This window comes from Furipterus horrens, unplaced genomic scaffold, assembly GCF_987537825.1.
Source record: "Furipterus horrens unplaced genomic scaffold, mFurHor1.1.pri manual_scaffold_10, whole genome shotgun sequence".
Taxonomy (NCBI): Eukaryota; Metazoa; Chordata; class Mammalia; order Chiroptera; family Furipteridae; genus Furipterus; species Furipterus horrens.
The window spans coordinates 14,406,627-14,422,909 of NW_028327180.1; the positions used below are offsets into that span (position 1 = coordinate 14,406,627).

Consider the following 16,283-nt stretch of genomic DNA (forward strand, 5'->3'; position numbering starts at 1 on the left):
TTGCTTTGCCTGATGTCGGCACTCCCAGCTCCCACCCCCATCACCTAGTCTGTACTGCAAAGGTAGTCCTGCATATTAATAATTCATATAAATCTATTTTATTTCAGAGCTCTGTTTCCTTAGTTTTAATTAATGGCAAAACATATGTGAATCATGTACAAAGGAGGGTGTCCTTGGATTGACTGGGAAAAGAATTAGACATTAGAAAACCCAATGAAAACAAACTAACCACAAGTTACGTGGTCAAACAGCTACATTACTAATTTGAAATTTTTAACTGATCATGGTGGGAGAGGGAGAAAATAATCCAAATGGTAAACGTCACCAGAATACAATAATCAGTTTTCAAAGTTGGCCAGTAATCTCTCCCCTGATAACATCTGCATTTTTATTTAGTCAAGAAAAAAAAGATTTCATAGTTTAGTGGGATGCTCTCTGTGTGTATAGGGCGTGAATTAATTTAAGGAAAGGAGGAAGTAAGGATGTATTCTCTTTTGTGTGCCAAACTATTTTCAAGGAACTGACAGCTGTAAGTTTCACTCAAATATAGAGCCTAAGGAAATATGACCACTTCTTCAGAATAATTCACACTTTCTTGAGGCAACGGGATTGAAACATTCATGATTTTACCTAATTTACTACTGTCTGATAAACAATCTCCCTCAAATATATCACTAGCTAATTCTTATCATAGCAAACAAAACTAAATCTCATCAGATGGTAATCAACCCAATGGGATGGAAAGCTACTAATTTGCTACTTTGGAGAAAACATGTTCTCTTCCTAGGCAATAATATTATTGGAATAAAAGAGATAATAAATGTGTGTGAAATGTCCGTCACGCAGTAAATGGAAGCTATTGGTAGCAGCTGTAATAGTAATAGTAGTGACAATAAACTCTGGTCATGCCCTCCAAAGCAGAAAACTCACCATTAGAGCAGATGTAAATTTAAACAACTGGCATCACATAATAAATACATAGCTCGGGGCCTGGCCTGACATGGTAGTTTATCATTGGAGCCAAGACGAAGGAAAAGAGCCAGCGTTCATTGTGCCGCTCAGGTAGGGTCTGACTCAGCCTAGACAGAATTCTGATGGCACAAAAAGAGAGAGATGGAGAAAACAGAAGGGGAGAAGAAGAGGGTGGAGGGGGGAATGAGCTGGGGCAAGAATGGAAGTCCCCACCTTTCTGTCTCCAGCACCCAAAATGGTGCCGGGACAACGTACACTTCAGAACGAGTGCGTCAGATTGTAATAAGAAGAAGTGGGAAGAGTTGGGTCAAGAGAGGATGGAAAAGTGAAATGAGCGCTGGACATGGAAGTAAAAGACATAGGAAGCTGCCAAGTAAGTCCCAGTGGAAGGAGGGTTAGCCCAAGACTGCATGCCTTTCACCCAGGAGCCAATGCACCTTCTGAATGAATGGTGTATAAAGAGAGGGACGGATCTCTGTGCACTCCCACCTCACCTATTTCCAAAATGAACCTGGAGTGCCTTATATTAAAAAGGCATGCAGTATGACTACCTTATCAATACAGTATAGTGATATACGCTTAAACTATTGACAATGGATCAGAGCAGCCCACGATGGAGATGACCTTGTAGGAGAGTTGATCGTGATTTTTGAGAAGGAACATATTGAACTTTATTAAAAAAATTTTTTTTAAGTTGATAAAGTTAAAAATAAACAGAAGTAAAACCAAGGAATTTTTAAGCAGGAAGAAATCTTGCCGATGGTTCCCAATCAGCTCAGTTCGGAGATGAGAAAGTAAAGTGACTGTATCACTTCAAGTTCCTCTGCTAGTGAGTGGAAGGGCCATTAGAGGCAGTCCCTCACTTTCATTGGTCTACCCGATCGTCTATCTACAAATTCATGGAGCAACAACATTAAAACTTCACTGGGTTAAAAACAAAGCAAACAAAAAATTAACTCTCTTGCTTTAACTCAAGGAAGGTATTTAAAAAAAATTAATGTAATTGCAGTAGTCCCTCTCTATATCGTGGCCTCACTGTATCGCAACCTCACTATATTGTGGGATTTTTAAAAATATTATATTTAATTATTTATCATGGGTTTTTCGCTATATCACGGGATTTTGTGGTACTGTATACGTATGTTTTTCAAGTTATGTAGGTTTAAGAGTGTAGAATATGTCACGAACATAAGTAGTGTTTATAAAAGGGTGGAAAAGGTTAATAAGGGACTGGGAACGGTTTATAAGTGTGTGGGGAGGGTTTACAAAGCCTTAAAATATATACAAATACTAAAATAAATGTAAGGTTCCTGCTTTGCGGATTTTCACCTATCACAGGGGGTCTAGAACGTAATACCCACGATAAGTGAGAGAATACTGTATCCTGCAGGCTTTGAAATAAAACTTTCTCTTGTTAGATCTTATGTAACAATTTGCAGAAAATCTTGATAATTTGCAAGTGGGTAGTTTTTTCATACAGACCTTACCACACACATAGAAGGAGTTCAAGGTCCCAGGGCCCCAGGGTGCAAAATACATGCCTCACTGCCATCTCCACTTCATGCCCCCCAACCCGCTAGTGCACCCCTGGGTAAGAGGACCCATCCTCCTTCCTAACAACATATCAATACCTGCATTGAATACCTTTTAATAGAATTTCTCAAATGCTATTTTAGAGAAACAAAAAAATTATGTTAGCAATGGATATCACTGGGTTTATCAGTTGTTATTGACACTGATATTATCAATGCATATTTTAATAAATGGCAAGTATTCAATAAAACTAAGAAGTTGATACCTAGAGGCAGTCTAAATTTGAGTCACTGGGGAAATATAACTGAGATCGGCGACAGATAGTGCTGAATCTTGATTAAAAAGTGAATTTTCTAAGTAAGTTCCTGTCTGCAATCATTGCCAGATTACAGCTAGAATAACCAGGGACCAAAGGGAGTATCAGGAAAGGTCCCCTCACTTCCTGGAGTGTCTATGCTTTTGCAATAATGTTAATAACATCATGTAAATATGACAGAAAAACAGCAGCCAGGCACCTCCTATTTATTGACCCAGGAAATATTCTTAGCCCTCAGATGCATGAGACTGGCTTGCATTCAGGCATATTTAAATTTTATTCAGGAAAATAAGATGTTTTGGAGGCCCTCTGTCTGAAACTCTCCTTGTTATGAACTAGGATCCTGGCATCCTGAGAATCTTGTTGGCCTTCCACAAAAAACGTTGTCTGTAAAATAAAAACCATTTACTTTTTTTCCCTGGGCTGCTGTAGAAGAACAGTAGCTTCAAAGAGAATTGAGTCAATGTGTGACATTTATCTTTATAGCAAACAGACATAATCTTCCTTCTATCGTGTCCCCTTTCAGAGGAGCAGTGTAGCATGTGCCGGGGCACAGGGTCACATGAGAGAAATCTTCTCCTCAAGTGTCACTTCTCTCTTGTGGGGAAAAGGCTATCGACTAGTGGACTCTTTAAGGAATTAAATACACCATGACCTGGCAACAACAGAATCCTATTCAAAAAAGAGGAATAAGGCCGGACCTAAAAGACACTTATTTTTTTTTCCCCCATGGCTTGGACTTCTCTTGACCTAAAGAAGGTCAAAGAAACGCTTGAGTCTAAATTGCTCAATACATTGGCTTTTCCAGCACATACCTCTTTGAAACTCTAGAATCAACTTGATATGGGCTTTTTGCAACACTTTGAGAAATAGCTTGAAAATGGAAGCCCTGTTTGAAGTCAGGATGGTGTGGAGTTTATTTTTTTGAAAAAAAATTTTTTTCTTTTTTGTTACTATTTGTTTATTTAAGTCATTAAGCAACAGCATCGGAATCCCTTTCTCTGCTGTGCGAAAACAGTCCACCTATCTATTTTGAATTAAACTAAGATTTCTTTCTAAGGTAAAGGGAAAAAATAAAACTATGAAATGTTTAGGAACAGGGGTGACCGCTCTCACCACATCCCCACAAATGCTTTTTAGGTAGAGCCAAGGGACATCCGAATCTAGCCCCTGGGTTGTCTGGAAGCCAACAGTATTATGTGTAAAGGGGAAGGCAGAGGAGGGGGCAGATGGAGAAGACACACCTTCTCTTCCACTCCTCAGATTCAAAAACCAGTGATCCAAGTAACACCAAGCAAATCATCTCTCCACAATGTAAAGGTAAACAACAGAATTAGACATGGCATTTGTTTCATCTGGAAAGTGTAGAGAGGCACCCGCTCTGCTGTTTCTACCCCATGCAACAGGAAACAGAACCTGAATTTAGGATGCGACCGCATGGACGCACAGAACACTCTTCACGTGGCCATTTCAGGAGCCCTCGAGTTTTCTCTCTGCTGTGATCTTTTCCCCTTGTGTGAGCTTTACAAAAATGAATGATGTTTTAACACAATTAGTGCCTCAGTGGGGCTGCTTTACCGAGTCTTGGATGGTGAACAGAGGCATGAAAATGGGGGGCACAGGTACCAATCAATAGCAGAGCCCCAATCTGAGAAGTTCCTCTCTCCTCTTTCAATCCGAAGGTTTTAAACATCCATTGATTAAAATATGAAGCATTTCAGCAAGAGAATAAATTGAGTAAAGAGAAAGGAAAAAACAATTTCTTATAGAACTCCCTATTAAATCCTGCTGAGAAGCTCGTTCAGGGGTTGGCATGAACGCGGTGCATTTAAACCAACAAGAGACTACATCTACCTCGCGTGTGCATCCTACAAACTACAGGCCAAATCTCCCTCCACCATCTCTACATTCATCTAGGCACTTGAGTAAAAAAATTAATACTTCACAATTATTGCCGGTTGTACCCGAGACACTTGAAAATGACAAAGCTGCTAGTTTTTCAGAAGGCACAATTTTATCAGTTAGCTTTTTCCAAGTCTTCAGTCAACTAAGGTTTATTATTAATGTTATATAAGCTTTGCAAGCAACTTAATGCTCAGGTGAATTTGCAGGGTAAACACCATGAATGCATTTATTTGATAACCAGATGTGTAGAATATTTATAAAATTACATTTTACATAGAGTCACGCCTCCCTTCCTGCTTCTACCCTAACTAAAATTTCGATAAATCAAGAGTGATTTATTCCATGGCAATATCACCCAGCTTCCTCTGTTCTTCTCCTTGTTTCCAAATTTTAGCCATTTCTCTCTGTTTCACCAGATGGCAGGTGAGAAGTGAGGAAAAATAAAACTCAGAGCTGATAAACATTTCAGGGTTTTATTGACACTTTGGAAACTCTGGCGTGAACGATTTGGATCACTTCGAGTCATAAAAATTCCAGAGATCCATTTCCCTAGTTGTATTCTGCTGTTTACACAAGTTTTAAAGTAATTATAATTAGTGCATACAGCTCACTCAGCGATTTAAATGGAAATTTGTCATATATGCGTCAAACTGATGTGCGCTGCGATCGTTCGGTCAATGATTTGCCTTTCTAAACCCTCTTCATCAATGCGGCTGCAAATAATCAAAGCTGGCTAGACACACAACGGCAGTGTTTATACTGATGAGGACCCACAGAGCCTCCTTCCTGTTCGAGTCTGGCAGGATATCCTCGGGAGACATCTGTAACTCCATACGTCCACCGCCAGGACCATATATTTATCATAAGCGCAACTTCAAAACAAACCAGTGCAAGAAATGATGTCTCCACTGTGAGAACTCAAGTGACTACATTTCTCCCTCAGATGAATAACTCGCTCTATATGTCAGCGACTTCTCCTTTGGAAAGACTGTCCTCACAAGAAAAAAAACTTATGATTCAAATTTTCCACATGCATGTTCCCTCAGAATCTGATTAGGCTGGAATAAAATAAAGCACTTGCAGGAAACGCTTTGATTCTGACTGAAGGACAATATCCTTCAGAGTTCTTGTGTGATAAGGAATTACAGAAGAGCAGGATAAGTGAAAGGGGCTTAAATTCCACAAAAAGGTAATAAAAATGCTAACATAAAAGTATACCGTGTGATAAATTAGGGCAAGGTAGTTACTGATTATACAAAAGTCCATTTGTGATGGAGGCAGCGGGAAGGGTGGGCTCTCCCTTGTCCAATGTTTCAAAAGCAGCTTCTCCCCCTATGCTCAGTGATGCCACAGACTCCATGACAAAGATGCTTTGATCTTCCCCCATTAAATATTTCCTGTATGGACCTAGCCTGAACCTGGTAATGAAAAAAAAAAATCATTTATATGAAAGGGAGGAGAGTACTGTGTATCTCCGAGATTATTCATTACCTTTCAACAATGAAGCTATTTGTGAAGCCTTTATGTCATCCGTACATGAAAGACCACCACGCTGCTTATTTAAAGTACTCTGTTGTGCTCCCGTTTTTTTATTCCTGCCTCAGATCAGATGGGGAACCCAACCGGATAAGGCAAAAGCGAAATAAGAAGACTTAGCAATTTACAGTCAAAACGCCTAACGCGATGACGGAAATAAAAGATTCCATACCTGAGTTGGCGGGTTTAGAAACTCTTCCCTTAGGAACGGGGAGTAACAATAATTCCAAGGATTGTGGTGGTGGCGGCGGCGGTGGCGGTGGCGGTGGCGGGGTCACCTTTTCTTGCTTCTTCTCGGAAGGCGGTGGCGGTAGGGGATCCTCAGGCACCAGTGATGACTTCTCAGCCAGAAGACTCCCAGCAGCCCTTGCAGCCACCTCCTTGAGAAGGGCGGCCGAGGAGGTCATGGAAGCCAGGGAAAGGAAAGGGCTGGCCGGAGGGGGATGTTCCTGACCAGGAGTCAAGTTTCTCTCACTGACTTTCTTGGACAAAGCTGCCAAGGTGGAACTGGCAGACTGGGAGCTAAACGGGGAGGAAAAGGACTCAAATCGCATGGTCTCCTCAGTCCTGGTGAGAGATTTGTCCTGCAGAACAGCGTTGGCTGCAGCCTTCAGTTTTAGGATGGCTGAGTCTGGGGACAGGCCGCAGGTGGTGGTTGAGTTGGGCAACCACTTACCTTGATTCCATATAAAACGGTTACTTGGAGTGTATTGGTCATTCTGTTCCTGCTTCTCAGCCAACTTCCTGGCAAGAACACTGAGCTGCTGGGCATGGTGGGACGGTGGGGAAAAGGAGAGGTTGGGGCCAGCGTTTACCGGGGACTCTACCCGGCCGTTGGCCGTGGCTGTGGCGTCGAGTTTGAGGGACCCAGCCTCCAGCAGCCGCCTCAAGTTGCTGCTCAAAGGTTTCGTGGAGCCTGGGGAGTCGTCTTCACACAGAGAGGACACCCCCGGGGAGAGGTGATCTTGACAATTCAGTGAGTCTCGCAGGACGTCACCGTCAAGTGCCACCAGCTCCAGCGTGTGACTGCTGGGAGTGGCACTTCCCAAGGAGGTGTCGGGGGAAGTGGACTGCTCCTGGATCCGGTCCTCCAGAGACAACTTATAGTTCTCCTGGACTTCGCCATAGGATGCTTCTGACGGAGTCTCGGAGGAGTTTCCATACCAGTGTTCTCCTTCACTGAGTTCGCCCTCCGCCTCGTCCTGCCTACTAACATCTGGGGGAATGAAGAAGATCAGGTTTACTCCCAATGTGAGCAATAGGCGAGTCTGAAGACATTCACACGGTGTTGCTGACACGCTTCCTCTTCCCTTCCACCCAAGAACCACATGAAAGACAGCAACCACCTGACTCCAGTGCTGAGTCAGACTGTCTTGTCATAAGCCTGAAAGGAGGTAAAACACTAAACAGGCAAAGGTAAAAGCACACCCACTTATGACATGTATTAACCTTTAATAATTATTCTGGATACGTGGAAGAGGAAAAGGAGGAAAGAGAAAAGTAGATCTGGTCAAGAAGTAACTGCTATATTCAGTGACGGAGGCAATGGAAAGAAGCTTGTATCCTTGCAGGAAAACCAGCATGGCATCTTTAGTATTGAGTCAGAGTTAGAGAGGCAGCTGGCAGGTTGGGGAAAACGCAGGCTGGGAGACAGCACCTAACTCCATGCCCTCAGGCAAGTCCCTGAGCTGGGTTGATAGAGGCAATTAATTTTTTTTTAAGTTCATCAAACAATGTAAATACCTTCTATATATTACAACTTCACCCAGTCCTTATGAAGCTTAAATCATAATAGACATGTGACCATGTTTTGAAAATAGTCAAGTACTATATAAAAATCAGAGCTCATTACAAAAACTATTCACATTAATGATGTCTTAAAGTGACAATATTGGCCACATTATAACTGCTACTGGGTTGAGAGTCCTTGATTCCAATCACCGACACCTTATCCCAGGCAGAGATTAGTAACTCATTCCCTCACAGCACTAAGAGTCCCCTTTAATTAGTTTCTGTCCATTAATTTATCCGTCCGCCACTCCCACTCTGAACGCCCAGCCCCCAGGCACCACTCAGCTGGGATTCCTTGCTGTTGCAGGAGCACTGCTTGTGCATTCTGTCCCTCATCTACCTTTGCTCAAAATATTCCTTCTATCTGGAATGTCTTTCCCCAGAAAACCTGAATGTCCAGTTCTGCTCATTCTTCAACACTCAGATCAAAGGGTTCTTCCTCATGGTTCTCCCCAGAACTCTCGGTCAGAATTAACCTCTCCTTCTCATCCATCCACTCACTTATTCAATGAATAGTTACAGCAGATTACCTGCTGCATGCCAGGCATTGCTTAGGATTGTTCTAGACTGAACAACTTTGAACAAGACAAAGATCCTTCCTTCTTGGAGCTTACATTTCAGTGGGGGAAGACAGCTGTTCAACAAAAGTAATACATTAGGAAATTATGGAGTAAGCCACAGGGTGAGAAGGGCTTTGAAAAAGGACACAGAACAAGACAAGAAGGATGGCAGGCCACTGGCGGGAGGCGAGCTGCAGTTTTGAATAGAGCGGTCAGGGTGAGGCTTCATGGAGGGGGTGACTGTGGAGCAAACACTGGAAAGAAGAGAGTTGTTCACACAGGATCTCTGGAAGACAGTCCCATGCAGACGGCATCACTGTCGAGGCGCTCATGTAGGAACACGCTCGGCATGCCCATAGAATGCAAGGAAGACGGTGTGGGTACAGTGGAGTGAGTGAGGATCAGAGCAGCAGGAGAAGTCAGACAGAGAGATAGGCAGGCAGGCAGGCAGACAGACAGACGAACTGACGGACAGACGGACAGCTGGGCGTTGTGAAGGAGGCTGCGAATATGAGTGGGACGCTGGAAACGATGGAAACATCTTTGGCACCTGGTGAAACTGGGAACCCCTGGAGGGGTCGGGCCTGGGGAGTCAAATGACCTGACTTCTCTTGTTTCAGAGGATTGTTCTGGAAAAAGAGTTCGGGTACAAGGCTGGGAGCAGGGAGACCAGCTCAAGGCATGGGCAGAGGGTGAGAAGCAGCCAGATGCCGTGCATATTTTGAATGCAGGGCCAACATTACCATGCTTTGTTTACACTGGTTTTTATATTCATTTTAAATGATCTGCCTGCCACTGGTTTGTCGTCTGAAAGGTGAGCAGCGCTGTTCGTTGAAAGCAGGGATTTTCCCATCTACATACACCACACTGTGCCCAATGCATCGCCTGGCCCCTAGCAGACTTCAGTGGGTGTTTCAGGATTGAGCCAAAAGGCCCCACCGCCAAGTTTTGCTATATAACATGCTGTCTTGTCGGAATAGAAATAGCTGGAACCAGTAATGCATGAACTACAAGCTAATACATTGATCTTCCCTTGCTATTTGGAGAAGAAATGTCACAAATGACAAATTCTCTTTCACTAAAGTTTTACAACTCCTTCCTGAGAGTCTTTATTAAGTTATCAAGAAAATGTAAAATATCAAATGGAATTTGCTGGAAAAAAAAAAGCAGATGACATTGGATTTGCTCTTTTAAAAACAGTCTGGTTCCTTGTGATTTGCTACATTTCCTTCTTCCCACTTGATTTCAACGTTTTTCATCTTTCCTGAAATCGGCGGGACCCTGAACCACCCATCTTCCCAGTGGCTGCGCCTAGAAATGCCTTTTACCAAACACCAAGCAGTCAACATCAATTTCAACAACTGGGCTAATTTTATGTTCCTCTGGCAAACCACCTTTCTTGATTTCAGATTAAACACCTCATCCTTCAGGAGAATCACATGAGACTACGATTTAAAAATCACCACAGTTAAGAATTAGCTGAATATCTCCTGAAAGAATCTCTTCTTTGATCTTTATTGATACTAAATGAACTAACATAGGAAAACAGGTGATTCAAAAGTAGATATTGTTAGGTTATATTTTTGTCAAACTAGAGTAGCTCTGGATAGGCAAGACTGGTCTAGACACTCGCTTTAAGGATGAATGAATGAGGTGTTTATACAATCAGCGTTTTGAGAACCACGAAAAACTACAACCACATATCCAGGCCTGTCATTTTACTGAAACTATTAGATATTATAAAGGTGATCTGCTTGGATCAAAGATACACAGCTCCCTAGTGCTAAGGTCCAAAGCAAGAACCCAAATCTCTCAACACTTGGCTCAGTGGTCTCTGCAAAGCCCCAGTGCTCGGTCTACCACACACCCTCCGAGTGGCAACCTCTAGTGAGCTCTATCTGAGCAGCTGCCCTGCCCCCAGCACGTACCCATCCTTTCAGCCTCTTGGAACAGAAATCAGGAAGAGAATTCTCTTAGATCAGAATAGCGGTCACTCTTTATCTCGAGGTAAACCATTAAGAGGTAGCTACCCATTATTCCTATACCCTAATCTCTCCAATCCTTCTCTGCCTCTTCCTTGTTGCAGTCAATCAAATACTGATTCAAATGCCTAGAGAATTCATTCAGCACACCTACTGGCAAACTCCAAAGGCCAAGCTTAATTCCTGACTCCCTCCATGTACACCCCCAGGGAAAAAGAACATAACCCCTTCAAATGTGAAATGGGTAAAGTGTGTCAAAAATGAAAGAAGTTGTCAACTCAGGCTCCAAAGCTATCCAGCAGTGGTAAGGAAAGTCGAACATTCTTGAATTATACAAACCACTGATACCTATTTTTAAAGCAACTTTCCCAATCTTGCCAAAACACAAGCCCCAAACAAGCAAACAAAGCGTTTCTTAAACAGCTTATATCCTCTAAAATACCTGGGTAGTTCTCAACCATCCTTTCTCTGGTTCTTTGCGGGCATGAACACAGACACACTCTCTTCCAGACTGCAAGAAAGCTCGAATACATAAAGAATATTTTTAAACTCATAATACTCTATTAATTGCTTTTCAGAAGATGCTGCTACTGAAATTGAGGTTATTCAAGTAATAAACCACCAAATAATTGTAATGCATGGCCTAGAAAGAGCCAGGCCAGAAACCTGAGGAGAAACAGATCTGAAATTATTCTGGCCTAACCTGAGGTCAAGGGAAAGGTGGGGGAAGCTTTCAGAGAAATGAATGCATGAGACGTGGGGACGTGCAGAGGTTAGAGAAAAATCTTAAGAGGCTCAAACAAATACGCTTGTAGTTCACAAAACAGCAGCAATAAAGGATCTTCTCCCACGAATATTCATTTCTCCCCCCTGAGGAGCTGCTCTCTATTTTTACATTCAGTTTCATCAAGAAGGTGTCCTGGAAGGCTGTGCTGTCCGGTTGTGGGGGGACCCCCTCCTTCAGCGTGGTCTGCAGGACCCCCCAGCGCCTTGGACACGACGTATCATGAGAAAAGTTTCTCTCCTCTGGGAGCGCAGAACAAAGCATTCCTGCAATCTAGGAGATTAATTTGTTGGCCGCCACAAACTTTAGAATAAGCAAGGCTTGACTTTTGAGTTTCTGGTGACAGGAAAAGGGACCCTGGGCAGCGAGACAGGTCCCTTTTCCTGTCACCAGCATGGAATGGTGGCACGCAATCACAGAGCCCTGGAACCGCTTCCTGCGCGCACGCACCCTCCCACCGCGGACCTCAGTGCTTCCCTAACTCCGGCTCCCCGGGAAGCCTTTCAACAGCCAATGTAAATAACTTCCTTCTAAATACATTATTTTTAACCTCCAGAATAGGAAGCGATTTCCGTGGCTAATTTTGCAACAACCTATGTGTCTCACAGCCAGGTTCACACTCCTGCCTGTCAATTTTACACAACAGAGTCTGTTTTTGTGTTTTTCACTTTGAATCTGAAAACTCAGAGAATTAAGAATAGAAATGGTGCAATTACGGAATGAAAATATGCTGAATAAATTTTGTTTCCATGTGGCGACAATTTCTCTTTTGGGGGAAACAAAACAAAATTCCACTACCTAACACATTTATTTATAATTCAGCTCCCCAGTAGAAACTCAGCAACTTGATATCCACAATTTTTGCTGCATTTTTTCCAACTCACTTCCTTTTCGGTGTGAGAGTTGTGATCAGATGCATTTAATTGGGCCAATATTCATCTAAGATCCTCGTTCAGAAAGATTGGAGACGAGGAAAAATATATAAGAAAGAGACATCTATTAATTTTCCTGCCTTTTGGCTGAGGCTAAAGCAAGTAGAGATGGAAGGCTAAAAGCCCCTACCTGTAAAACATTCCTACCAGCTGGTCCACACGACTCTAGCCAGTAGGTTTGGAAGAGAACAAGCTCAACCTCCCAGGACCCATCTGGATGGAGTTGACTCTCGGTCAGTTCCCTGGCCGTCAACGCCCTCTTCTTGTGACCCCAGATGTGTTTACCTGGTACCTACCAACTCGCCTTCTGGTTCATTTTCATCTAAATCTTCCGAGTTTTCCCTTTCCACCAAATGCACATCTCTAGCCAAATACTTGCCCCTATCTTTTAAGGCCACACATCTCTAACAGTATCATCAGTTATACCCGTAATACCTCCCTCGAATCATACAACCAAATTTTCCATGGAATTTTATATAGTATTTATTGGTTTGTAAAGCTTAACGAGCTGCCCATAAAACTTATCAGCAAAACCAATGCTTATAATTGATTTAATTCAACAGCCATTTACTGAGCAGTTACTATGGTCAAGGAACTGCCTCCCCTGCAACAAGGCGACTCAAGAGGCATGACAGTCTCTGGCCTAACAGTTTATGATCCGCAGGAATGCGAGGCTTGCCCAAGCACAGGGAGCAGCACAAAGGAGCAGAGCAAGGGTGTGTGTGCACAAAAGAGGGAGCGAGTTCTTCCAGTGGCACAGGTGGCTGTGGAAATAGACCTCGAAGGATGAAGATTTTAACAGATGATACTGGGAATTCACTTAGATGTGGGCTTGCTCCTCTGCAAACCATCAAACAGAACAGCCCAGTCAAGGAGCAAGCTAACATCCAAGTGAGAACTGTTGCATAAATCCACATCCTTAATGTTTCACATTTTTAAAAAAGGCACCCTCCACTGATTGGTTAGAGGTAGATTTTATCCATCATCTTACTGTACTTGCTAGTTGTGAAACCACGAGCTTATCAAGACCAGAGGCGGGAGCAGGAGTCAGTCGTTTTTGCACTCCTGCTCAGTGCCCTGCCCACAGCCCCTGCGGCTGTAAGGGCCACCGGGACGGCAGGAAGCCACTGCTAGCGCTCCCAGTGCCCCAGCCAAACACCGAGAGGGGCACAGCGCAGCTGCCAGCAGCAGACAGGATGTCAGAGCCCTCTCATTTGCCTCTCTACTCTCTTCTCTCTGAGGTTGGCCTTATCCTCTCAGGCTACCTTTCCCAGGAGGCTGACACCCGGCAGCACAGGCTCTGAGTTTTCACTGTCAATGACTTACCACTACAGAGCGGTCCCTCCCCGTCTGATTGGCCTGTGAGAGGTCATGTTCCGCTCCCGGGTCCTATCACTGGAGCCAGAGGGTGGGTTCTACAGTTGGCTCAATGTGGGTCACAGAAGAAAGCAGAGGCAAAGAGGCACCCGGAAGGCAAAAGCAGTGACCTCTATCATGTTTAATAAAGGTTGAGGATGCTGCACGTCGGGCTGTTCTGAACCCATTTTATAATTTTAAGCATAAAACATAACCTCATTTAGGCTGGTTGTACCTGAAAATTTTTAGATTGCCCCTTTGCAGCTTGAAAGCCTGAGCACTTCCCACCGACACCAGGTGTAGCCGAACCTAAGAGACCTCTCAGGGATTTGGGGCTCCGGGTCCACAGTCTGAGTTAAACGCAGGACACAGCCTCAGAGATCACAGTTATTGAAACATCGATGCCCTGGGCACTGAACGGCTTTCAGCGTAGCCAGAAAGAAAATTTAAGAACTACTAGTTATTTAAAACTGCCAGGGTGGGGAAGACAACCAGATTCCTGTCACCAGTCCAGCTGGGGAAAAGGTGCTGTGAGGGCGTGGGGAAATGGCAGGGCGTCTGGGGAGGAAGAGTCCCAGGCTGAACCGCAGGGAGGGGCTCCGGGGTCATGACGAGCACTTTGCGCACAACAGTATTTTCACGTTATTGCAAAAAAAAAAGAGCTAACAAAAATTAACGCACCACTCCTTATCTACAACATTAATTCCAGACAGTATCCAAACCAGTTTTAATATTCTCAGAGGAAGTTACTTATTAGTCAGACATGCCAGTGACCGCGGAACTACCCACGTGCTCCCGTGAAACTGACCACCGCAACACCAAGGGAAACTCCTCCATCCCTACCCTTGCCTAGGCCAAAAGCCCCGCAGCAGCCTGGACTTTTCTCTTTCTGTTGTACCCCACATCTAATTCGTTTGCAGATCTGGTTGATTCTACCTTCAATACACATTCCAAATCTTGTCACTTTGCACCATTTCTGCAGCTACTGCCATGGGATACAGCACTGCCATCCCTCACCTGGCCTGTGGCAGTAGCCTTCCAACACGTCCCCTTACAACTCTCAACCAGCAGCCAAAGTAAGCTTTTAAAAATATTATGCCATCATTTAGACAAAGTCTAAGTATCTTTTTTGAAGTGTATTAAACATTTGCATTCTACATCTGTGAAATGTTGATAAAAGTGGACTTTTATGTTATCAATTCTGGATAACCATTTATTATATATGCTGCAAATATATCCTTCTAATATCAAAAAATTAAAATAAAAAAATATGTCATTTTCCACTATTTTCATCCCAAAGCCTCCACAATGGTTTCCATGTTTCTCAGAATAAAATCCAACGCCATTACCTTAACCTCAAAGCCCTACATAATCTGTACACCTCTGACCTCATCTGCTGAATAAAGCAGCCTCCTGCCTCAGGACCTTTGCACTTGCTGTTTCCTTTGTCTAAAATCTTTTTTTACTCCCCCTCAATAGACACATGGTTGATTCTCTTACTTCCTTAGGTCTTCCCCTTCAAACATCATTGTTTATTAAAATAAAAGCTCCATGAAAGAGTTTTGTACTGTTCGTTGTTGTATCCTTGGCACTTAGAATGTTACCAAACACAGAGCAGGTGGTCAATTATTATTTGTCATATCTATGTAAAGGAAAAAAGAATGGGCTTAATCATCAGAAAGGTAGCACTTAGTACTGGAAATGAGAATAATTTTCAAAATTACAAATTATAATTCTATTTATGTTAGTCAAATGTAGAAGAGGAAAAGAGTTTGTTTTGTAAACTTTCCCACCAGAGTCTCCCTAGTGGCCAAGAAAAGTAGACTGCACCCTAAGGAACTTAGGGCTGAAGCTGAAGCCCCCTCCAGGAAGCCCCACATTTCTCTGAGTTTTAGCTTAACATTTTGAGTTACTTCTGCATTCTATACTATAGCTGTGCTTGCCCTTACGTAATAATATGAAGTTGTTTCTCACAAACCATCCAGGATTATGCGTCATGTTTTTCTGGATACCCACCTGCTTTGGAGAAACATGTACTCTATCTGGAGAAGCAAGAATGCATGAAAAGTACTTAGCACAGCGTCAAAGCCCAGTAAAGGGTGGCTATCATTGTTACTATTATTACTATCAGAATACAGATAGTACTAGTCCTATTACCCCCACTTCAGAGAAAAAAGGTAAAGCACAGAGGATAACCTCCCCGGATTGTACAACTGATCTGCAGGATATCAAGAACTATAATACTATTTGTTGAATTTGAATTTTGTTATATGAATAAGTTCACAGATGGAAATGCCTTGGAGATCTAGTCCATATGGCTCATCTCTAGGCAGAGGCTGAGGAAAGGAGGGCCAGCAATTTGCCCAAGGTCCCAAAGCTGATTTAAGGACATAGACAGGACTGGACCTCAGATGTCCCAATCCAAAGGCCAGTGCTTCTAATACTAAATCAGGGTGCAATCATCACTAAGTGAATGAATGAATTCTAGAACAAGGCTGGAACATAACAGTTTCCCAATAAACATTTGTCAAATAAATAAACAATCTTGCATAAAGCACTGAAAAATATAACTGTTAGCTATTTTAAAATGCAGCAGCAAAGCTGATCCTCACAACT

The 16,283-nt window shown here is 43.1% G+C and overlaps 1 protein-coding gene across 2 annotated transcripts in view; it reads right to left on the reverse strand.

Moving 5' to 3' along the window:
• Window positions 1-16,283, reverse strand: part of ZNF827 (zinc finger protein 827) — a 157,044-nt gene that overhangs the window by 117,429 nt on the left and 23,332 nt on the right. For both annotated transcript variants that reach the window (XM_090288648.1, XM_090288647.1), the window contains exon 2: window positions 6,435-7,478. In XM_090288648.1, coding sequence (XP_090144774.1) covers window positions 6,435-7,478 — 1,044 coding nt within the window. The remainder of the gene's footprint in view (window positions 1-6,434; window positions 7,479-16,283) is intronic.